The sequence below is a fragment of the Montipora foliosa genome, chromosome 11 (genome assembly GCF_036669935.1).
Source record: "Montipora foliosa isolate CH-2021 chromosome 11, ASM3666993v2, whole genome shotgun sequence".
Classification (NCBI taxonomy): domain Eukaryota; kingdom Metazoa; phylum Cnidaria; class Anthozoa; order Scleractinia; family Acroporidae; genus Montipora; species Montipora foliosa.
Genome location: NC_090879.1, coordinates 2,914,332 through 2,924,331, shown reverse-complemented (window position 1 = coordinate 2,924,331; position 10,000 = coordinate 2,914,332). Strand labels below are relative to the sequence as shown.

The following is a 10,000-nucleotide window of genomic DNA, read 5'->3' as shown; positions in this document are numbered from 1 at the left end:
ATAAGCCCCGGGGCTTATTTTAGGAATTTTACGGTATGTCACAAACTTAAATCGCATATTTGTGCTACAGAAACGAACCTTGCGAGCCCTCTGCCCCTCTCTTTGCTCAGTTGAAAATCCTACATATTTTAAAAGTAAATTCTCTCTATATCGCAAAATTTATGTTTCTGTACCACCACCGTTTATTGCCTTTGCCTTTTTTTTAATCCATTCTTCACAAATAATCAAATACACAATTATGACACTAGAGCTCAATCATCTCTTCTTAGGCCCCATATGTGCAGGACAAACACTAGGCAGTTCACTATACTCCTCTATCAAGGACCAAACTCTGGAATGCTTTGCCACTTTCAATTACATCCCTTTCCAGTTTATCTTCCTTTAAAAGACAGTTTGTTGATTTCATTAACAATTAAATGTTACTCATGATAAAAGCAAATAAATAAACTATGAAGCCACGAAAATAGCACTTTGATCTTTTTTTTCTTTCATTTCGTTTTCTCCGCTCTTGCTGTAATTGATTTCTTTTTCAGGTATCACCAAGGACACCTCTCAGCGTAAGCCCTATGTTTTTTTTTTTCTCCTCGCTACTAACTGTATGTTTTAAAGTTTATATTATTTGGTATTGAGGCAAATAAAGATTGACTGATTGATTGATTGATTGATTGATTGATTGATTGATTGATTGATTGACAATAGCTTGGGTCATTACACGTTGACACTTTGCTACGATGGGCGCGACAAATGTAAGCTTTCTAACATTGGCCGTTTTTATACTAGAGACGCATAATTCATCTAGGACGAACTTGGGCGAACACTTTTTCTGCGTCTGTTAAATTCGTCTAGTATAAAGACGGCCACAAGACGCATTATGCGTCTGGACGAAGTATCCAGTTTTGTGCGTCTTCGAAGACGCACTAAAGTGGATACTTCGTCCAGACGAATTATGCGTCTTGTGCCTGTCTTTATACCAGACAAATTTTACAGACGCAGGAAAAATATTTGCCCAAGTTCGTCCTAGATGAATTATGCATCTCATATATTTCGTCCCGTTTTTACACTAGAAGGATAAAAGGTGCATAATTCGTCTGGACGGATTATGCGTCTCTGGTATAAAAAAGGCCATTTTTCCTGATGTTTGAGCATCAGTAGAACATACCGTTTGTAGCTTAGCGCATTGATATTTTTTTCACGTATTGCCCTTCCATTTTGATTTGGTTATCCGAAAGAACAAAACCCTTAAAATGTTATGTATTTGGTGAGATTGAAAGAATTCTGTAGTTGTAGCGAACAAAATAATCACTTTAAGTTTTTTGCAAACTCAATTTGTGAATAAACTTGCTCAAGGAACTCTCCATCATTTGACGATTAAAGGAAATATGCATTTGTCACGGTTTGATTTTCAAATTTCTTCAGTCGTTATAGGTTACATTAATAAGAGTGGCGCATCTTGCAGGAAATCTCCGTTTTAAATTTGTCAAAACAATTCGGTATGCAAGCAACATCAAACATCGAATTTTTCTTGTTTACCTTAAACTTGGCAGAATTTTCTTCCTTAATTCTTCTCTAGCCTTCCAATCAAACTTGCTGCAGAACTTCGTAGATGTTTTCGTCTGGTAAGAAACTGCATTTAGATGTTGTACTGAAGAATTAAGCGCCTCTCTGGAGCAGTTTGCAGGAAAATGAACTGGCCCTGAAAAATTCGGTCGTCTGGTTCGCTGCGGACTCCAAAATTCCCTCAATCCTCGATCACTCAGCTTTGTTGGTGAGCTTGGGGGTTTTTCCATAAACTTCTCTCCGACTCCTTTAACCACTTTTTCAATCTCCGATTCCTTCACAAGCATTATATTTGAATTGGACAAGCTGTTGTAGCCTACGTTTAAAGACAACAAAACTTTTCTTTCTTCTATGGTGGGAGCACGACGCCACAGTGAAGGGAATTTCTTATACAAAGCTCCTTTCAATAGTCCTAATCTATGACCAACTTCACTTCCGATCATATAAAACTCGCCACCTTCTTTCAGTTGAAAAATAGCAGGGATTCGGCTTTTCACTCGTGGAGTTTCTCCTGCCATTATCATTTGTCAGAGCGAAAAAGCGTGTCCACGTTCCACGCGCGCTATTATCCTTTCCCACGATGAAAACAGATTGACTGACAGATAAAAACAAAGCGAATGGTTAGCTTACAAATGGCGCTTACAAATGTTTGCTGCAAAAGCGAAAGATAGAGATATCCTTTTATTGAGTTATTAAGTAACTTACAGAGTCCTTACAAAAGAAATGAAATGGACTAAAATCCGAAAGCACGTGCAGGACAATTCGGGTTTCCTTCAATTCACTAATTTAAACTCGATTCTACCCTTCATTTGTAAACCCGATATTTTCCAGCATTTCTGCTCTAAGATGATTTCTGTTCAAGATTGTTAACTCAATTGATCAATGAACCAACAAGATATTTGAATATTCTATATCTAGTTCTTACCCGCTCGTCTGATCAGCGCATGTATTGTCCACAACCTCTTCGTAGGAAAAACATTTTCGGATCATAATTCGAAAATCTCTCTTTACCTGAAACACCACCGTATGCACGGCGCAAATCACTGAAGCAGTTTTATTCTTTCCATGAAGCTGACTGGAATAACCTGAGATCTTTGTTATCTTACATCGCCTGACACTAAGTATTCCTCGACGGCGATATCGATCAAAGTTGATGGCTTTGTTGGAAAGACTTGTTATTCACACTTCCCAGACATATTAGCAACAAGAGATCTTACTCCCCTCGGATTACAAAGGAGCTTATTGCTTTGTGCAAAAAGAAGAAAACATTGTACAAGATAGCAGACAGAAGCACCGACAAGTATTAAAAGAATATTGTTAAGAAACTCTGTAACACTGCATGCCCCGCGCCGTTAGAACCGGTGGACGTCCATCAGCAAACTGGCTCTCGATATTTAAAAAGAAATATAAGAACTCTACAGTTCCAATAATCTGAGCTTAGAGGCACCAATGACATTGTTTTACTGCAAGTTGTTGACTTCGTTTCGACGGACGACTTAAGCATTCCACGTTGCATGAGTTTGTATTTTTCCTCCATTTTTACAATTGAGGAGAGTCTCCAAAGAAGAAACCGTGGTCTGTATTATTCAGTCCTCCTGTACATCAATGATAAAACTGAGTGCGTATCATCTCCTACAGTTTAAGACGTTTAACTTTTACAGTCAGGGCTAACCTCTTAACTTCTTGTTCAAAATGTGCTCATAAACACTTAATGACTGGTCCCCAGGGAAACAGTTCATTTTGTTTCCCACGAATCGCAATGTTTCCCCGAGGCGTAGCCGAGTGAAATATTAGGGAATTTAAGATCTACGACGGCGACGGTCGACGAAAACGTCACCTCAAAATATAACTTGGCTCTATCATAAGTCTTTCGCGATTATTCAGTCTAGTTCGCGTCGTACAATGTGGGCAAAGTATCCTAAAAATAAATCGGTACGAGCGGTTTCAAAGTTAAAATAGGGAATGAAAGATTCTCTGTTGCATGCTTACGTTGTCGTCAAAACCTCAAATTTGGTGATTTCACGTCGTCGTTATGCAGAGGACCGCAAAAATACTTGCTAAAAGCCGTGCTGCACGTGCAGCACGATTATTTATGCTCTTTTAACCAATGATATTATTGCTTTGTGGTGGCGTTGTCGTAGTCGTAGTCGTAGTCGTTGTCGTTCTTAATTAAAATTCGAAGGAAACGAAATGAACTGTTTCCCGAGGGACCAGTCATTAAGTGATTTGTTACATACCTACGCTATTTTTGTTTTGCCAATTTTATTATGGACTCTGGAAAATACATTATGCGATCAAAAGTGAATTCAAATTGCCCACTGGATTGTGAATGAAAAACAAGAACAACAACAACAACTTTATTCAACAACAGGAAAGGTAAAGACAACTTTAAACCTGCAGGTAGCTGCTAAACGAGGCGAGCTCAAGGAAAGCGAAGAGAAATGGAGAAAAATATATAATATAATGTTAATGATATATATATATATATATATATATATCCTAAGATACCTAGAGACACCCTTGTGTTTAGTCTTATAGTATTATTAACCATCACTGTTTACATGTAACAAGGGAAAGGGAAAGGAGAAACGGCAAATTGGTGTATTTTTAACATTTTTCTTTCAAAAAGCATTGTTGGATTTGAGAGACTTCAATCATGTTCCGTATCAAGGATATTAAGAAGCACTGTAATTCAGATTTCAATCTGGGGTTTATTTAATACTATGGTGGCCGATTTATAACAGGAGACTATTCCAGATTTGTTCACCAGATCGTGAGAAGGATCTTCTCCTTTGTCTTTTGCACAGCATAATTTTGATAAGTAGATGACGCAGTGCTATAATTATCTTTGAAAGAAAGTTCTCTATTTTGCAGAATGTTAGTGATAAAACTGAGTGCGTATCATCTCTTACAGTTTAATTTTTTTTCAATTAATTAATTAATTTTTTATACTTACATGTACTGACCCCGGGGGGGACTCCCATATGGAACAGACGGGGATGCTCGTCGGAAATTTTAAATTTAACCCCTAAAGGAGACCATCTGGGCGTGGCTCAAGCTTTTTGTGACCCGTAAAGGAGACCAATCTAGGCGTGGCTTAAGCACATTTTGACCTTGGCGGCTTAAGATATTGGCGCTTTGCCCGGAACACCCTAAGCGAGACCAAAATCAAGAATTTACACCCCTAAGCGAGACGACGAGCATCCCCGTCTGTTTCATATGGGAGTCCCCCCCCCCCCCGGGGGTACTGACCTTCTCCCTACTCACTACTTACAAGACACTTTACACTAATTATACTTGCACTACTTACAATAACGTACAATACAATTACACTAATCAAAATACAGCTGGTCTACTTACAATGCTCTTTTTAATGTTTGTTCATTAGTTGATCAAACTTTAAATAATAATGACAATAATAATAATAATAATAATAATAATAATAATAATATAATGATAATATAATGATAATAATACGTTTTTTTTAACTTAAACTGCGGCGACAAACATGAGCCTGAACAAGCGCATAACTGAAATATATTTTTAGTGACGAAACGTTAAGTCACGCACTAAACTGATTTTAATATTTCAGTTGTGGGCTTGTTTGTCACCGCAGTTTGCCCTCTATTTCTAATGAAGCTTCGTTGGCTAAAGACGAAAAGTATCCGAAAAGTATCTACGAATTAGATTTCTTTGAAAAATCATAAAAACAGCTCGACTTGAAGTTGCCCAAATAAAACGAGTTTCAGTCGAATGCCGTTAGAAAGTTGAAAAGAATGTTCGCAAAAGAACAACAAGCGCGCACGCTATTGACAAATACGTCATAAAAGGGATTTCGCGAGCAGGGTGTTTTTTCGAACGGTTATAATAGATGATATTCACCCAGCATGTTTTAAAATGAGAGAGGCTACGTATAACTGCTCTTCTCGGTTAGTGCTTGTATGATTATAGCATTGTTGTAAGCGTCGGAAAGAATCTAAAAGAATGACCAGCTCCTATCCAGCTGCGAGCCATTTGCGAGAAGCTGCCTTTGTAGGGATTCATTCTTCGATGACCATTGAGGAGTTAGATTGTGAGAAACGAGGATATAAACTGACAAAAACAGTGTTAGGGACAGGTGCGTATGCAAAGGTCAAGCTAGCCTACGTAATGGAAAGTAAAGTGGAAAAGGACAAGAGACTTTCGGACGACTTGGCAGAAAAAGGACACAATATGGTAAGCAATTCATTCATGTTCATGATCTGGGGCCCATTTCTCGAAGGTCTCAGTAACTTTATAGGGTGAAAAGCCAATTGCAAAAAATACGATACGCCTATTTTAGGAAGTTGGTGCTTCAACATGCAGATTTTTGAGATCCAAACAAACAACACGATCGCAATATTTAATGCCTTGAAACTCGAAATACGCCCGAAAAGTACCGGAACTTTAGTTTTTGATAATTGTTTTCTACGTATACATTTCAAGCATATGTGAAAAAATTGCCTCAAAACTTAACATTAAACTCTGGCAAGCGACTCACAAATATTCTGCTAAAAAGTCAAATTGCCTGCTCTTCAACTAGCTGTTCAGCTGTAAACTATTGTCGAGTTTCCTTATTTTGCTAGGTGGCGATAAAAATTGTTTGCAAGAAGAAGGCACCGACAGATTATCTGACAAAATTCATGCCACGGGAGATTGACTCTCTTAACGCTACATGTCGACATCACAATGTGGTAGGTTTGCTTGGTTATGAAAATAGTGGACACTTAATTAACGATTACCATATCCAGTGCTTAGGGCGCGGATTGGCAGAGGTATATATTACTACAGCTAATACTGATTACATGGGAATAAAGATAGCATTTAACATTAAACTCTGATGCACAAGTAACTTTTGATCGTTTCATTGTTGTGCCGGGTTCAAATCACTCTCTGACCAATAGAAGGATTTGTCACCTCGCTTTGAAAATAACCATCTGGCCCCAGTTGTTCAACGGGTGTACAACTTCATCGAGAATATCAGATATACTTTGGTTAAACGTTGACCAAGATTTCCTCACACACTTTTTAACTAGATGTGCTTAGAGTGTTCAAATTCACAATAATTTGAGCAAATACTGAGATCTTTGCACAGGCTGAAACTTGCCCGGTGATAGTGACTTATCCCGACGGGATAAAAGTATCCGGCGTTTGAACAAATGGGGTCAGATTTTCGCAGTATGTTAACAAGACGTGGGTCGCGTGATTGGGAAACCTTTGCAAAGTATAGTTGTTTATGTAGATGAAAACGTGTTAATAATTTACTGGGAATTGTAAATAAAGCAGTCATCCCAATACGAATTTGTGAGTGTTTTATGACAGCAATTAGTACATATTATTATAATATTAGTGTTGTTCCGCACCGGCTTCGCTATCATCAATAAGATGATTGATGATGATCATGAGCCCATGACAAATTACATTCTATTTCACTCTTTTTTTCTGTCTTCGATTTCATATTCAGACTCAACTGTACGAAACATTTCATGCAGATAAAAAAATATATCTAGTAATGGAATTTGCATCCAGAGGGGACTTGCTGGATTTCATCAACTCACGTTCCAGGAGAGGAGTAGGAATTGGGGAAGCATTTGCTAAAACCCTTTTTAGACAGCTGGCGGAAGGTGTGGCACATTGTCACCGCAGAAATGTCGTGCACAGGTAAGTTAAATAGAACCGACAGCTACGCAGGCTATTGGAAAGAGTTCGAATGAACCCAAAAGTAGTTACAAAAAACGATCGAAATAAACAATTACATTCATAGCAGTTCGTGTGTGAGAATCGTACCTGACTACTATATAAACGAATACAGAACCGAACTAAACTGAAAATCGTACCGATGTCACCAACCTCTAAGTCACGGCAACTCCTTTTTTAGTGAAAAGCAGCTTAAAAGGGATGCAATCATGGATTGATCACTCCTCGTTTTAGTTCAGAGGTTCCATCCCTGCGGGCTGTCAATTGACCACTCATTCTCGTATCATTAGGGCCTTTTATACGAGAGAAAATAAGCCACTGGCCGCGGCGTACATAATACACGAAAGGAACTATTTATACGAGTAGAAACTCCCAGGCCAGGATAAGTCGTGGCTTGAGAAAGCCGTGAACGTAGATTTTGTACCATTTATACGGGGTGTTCGCGTCTTATGTAAGCCGCGGCTTATTTTCTCTCGTATAAACGGCCCTATTGTATGTGAATTCTTGGGTTTCACTCACGTGATCAACAACCATGTTTGAGAAGACGTTAGCATAATAATAGCTTTCAATTCCCGGAGAATTGGATCGGGACACCAACATGGCCGCCATTTCATTGTTTGGGGACACCAACATGGCGACCGTGACGTCATGTGAAATCCAAGAATTTTTTTTTTTTTTTCCATTCAATTACAGGGACCTCAAATGCGAGAACATTCTACTTGATTCAGACAACATCATTAAAGTATCAGGTGTGTGATTAATAGAAAAAGGCCGATTTATCTATTATTTTGAACCAATAAATGGTTTGCTCCATCTAGTTTTTCTTCCCTTACACAGATTTTGGATTTGCGACTCGCTATCCTACCAACAAATGCAAACTGCTGTCCACGTTTTGCGGGTCATACGCCTACGCTGCCCCAGAGATACTGCTGGCTCAGCATTATGATGGAAAATGCGCTGATGTATGGAGCATGTAAGTCAAAATTCACATTCGCTTGCATACAAGTTCGAAATAGTTAGACTATTTACCGGCATTTCGATTGAAATTTTCCGCTAATAAGAAGGGAGTAAATGTATCTGATTACCATGCTTATTCATCTTTTCAGGGGTATTATTCTTTATGCGATGGTTTGCGGTAGGTTACCTTTCAATGACAGCAACCTTAATTCGCTCATTGTACAGACGAAAGGAAAGTTGACGTTTCCAACGCGAAACTTTTGTTCACAAGGTAAGTATTGCAAATACTTAGTGATTGCAAAAAGCCGCATTGGTTGCCAATCCATCGAAGAAAAGCGTTGTGCAGAACCTCCTGTCGGCTGACTCATCCTCGGTGTAAAAACCTGTGAAACTCACGGCATGTACTAAGACCAGGAACGCTGAAACACTCCGGAACACCCTGAAAGTAACCCAAAACCCTCAATTTGGCTAACCCGAGGCTTAAAAACCAACCGTAAGGCCTACAAGCTAGGCCTATGGTTAGGCAAATTGAGGGTTTTGGATTACTCCCAGGGTGTTCCGGAGTGTTCCGGGTGTTCCAGGTGTTCCGGTGTTCCAGCTGTTCCAGGTGTTCCAGGTGTTCCAGGTGTTCTGGTGTTCCGGGGTTTTCCGGTGTTCTTGGTTTTAGTACATGCCGAAACTCACGGATGACGTAACACAAAGGAAAACAAGAGAGAAAAACAACATCAAACAATAACTTAACCCTACCACGAGCTAACAAAACAAAGAAAATAAGTTTCACAGGTTTTTACACCGAGGTAAACCCTGTCGGCTAAATTAACGTCAACTGTTTTGGTTCCATAAATGTTGGTCACGGTAACTCGCACGTGCAAAATGGATAACACTCGACAGCTATTACAAGCAACCAATCAGACTTGCACGAAAACCAGGCATCCCATGTTGTACGTTTGCACGGGACATTGTTTGAAGTTTCAAAATAATGCGAAGCAAGACTTTTTCTCTTTTTCTCATCGCGAGTGGTTAAAAGGGAGCTTTTCATGGAGCTTTTGAAGTGGAAGAGTGACGATTTGTTCAAAGATCGTCTCAAAAGTGGAGAAAATCGCTTGCTTAGCAACGACACCTGGATATCAGCAGGAGCCGGATGACGATCAAACAGTTTCGCCCTTATAGAGTGTTTCCACATGACGTCACAGCGGCCATGTTGGAGGACTGAAACAAAGAAACAGCGGCCATATTGGAGGAGTGAAATATTCTTTTGGGAATTGAACGCCATTTTTATGCAAATTCTTCCTTTTGTTTTAGTATGCAAATATTCCTGCTTCCTATATGAGCGGAAACACTCTATTGGAAGAACATGTTTTAACTAGAAAAATAAAACACTATTATCCAATAGTTAACGTTTTAAGCCACCAAACCTACTCGCAACGAAAGCTTAAAACGTTTCTTTTTTTCCGACTTTTCTAACTTCGTTGCTCGCACCGGACATAGTAAAACTCGCAGACAAAAGCGAAAAGAAAATAATAACCCCAAACCTTGAGATTAATTTTCTTTGCCATCCAATTTGATCGTGTACGATGAACTTCAACTTCTGCGAGATCGTAACTCTGTATTCTTTTGATCATTTTGATCATTCGGTGAGGAGGTAGTGGGGCCCAGCGGTTAGGGCGCTTGCCTTGAGATCCGGGGATCCCGGGTTCAAGACCCGCTGTGACCACTCATTAAATTTGATCCTGGAAATCCCTGGTTCAACTTCCCAGCTGCACTTGTAAAT

At 39.2% G+C, this 10,000-nt stretch overlaps 1 protein-coding gene across 1 annotated transcript in view; it reads left to right on the top strand.

Annotated features, from left to right (window-relative positions):
* The first annotated feature begins 5,541 nt into the window (after window positions 1–5,541).
* LOC137976570 (MAP/microtubule affinity-regulating kinase 4-like) overlaps window positions 5,542–10,000 on the top strand; it is an 8,989-nt gene continuing 4,530 nt past the window's right edge. Inside the window, exons 1-6 of the mRNA XM_068823951.1 lie at window positions 5,542–5,772; window positions 6,162–6,269; window positions 7,040–7,236; window positions 7,966–8,021; window positions 8,110–8,245; window positions 8,379–8,500. Of these exons, the coding sequence (XP_068680052.1) occupies window positions 5,542–5,772; window positions 6,162–6,269; window positions 7,040–7,236; window positions 7,966–8,021; window positions 8,110–8,245; window positions 8,379–8,500 (850 nt within the window). The remainder of the gene's footprint in view (window positions 5,773–6,161; window positions 6,270–7,039; window positions 7,237–7,965; window positions 8,022–8,109; window positions 8,246–8,378; window positions 8,501–10,000) is intronic.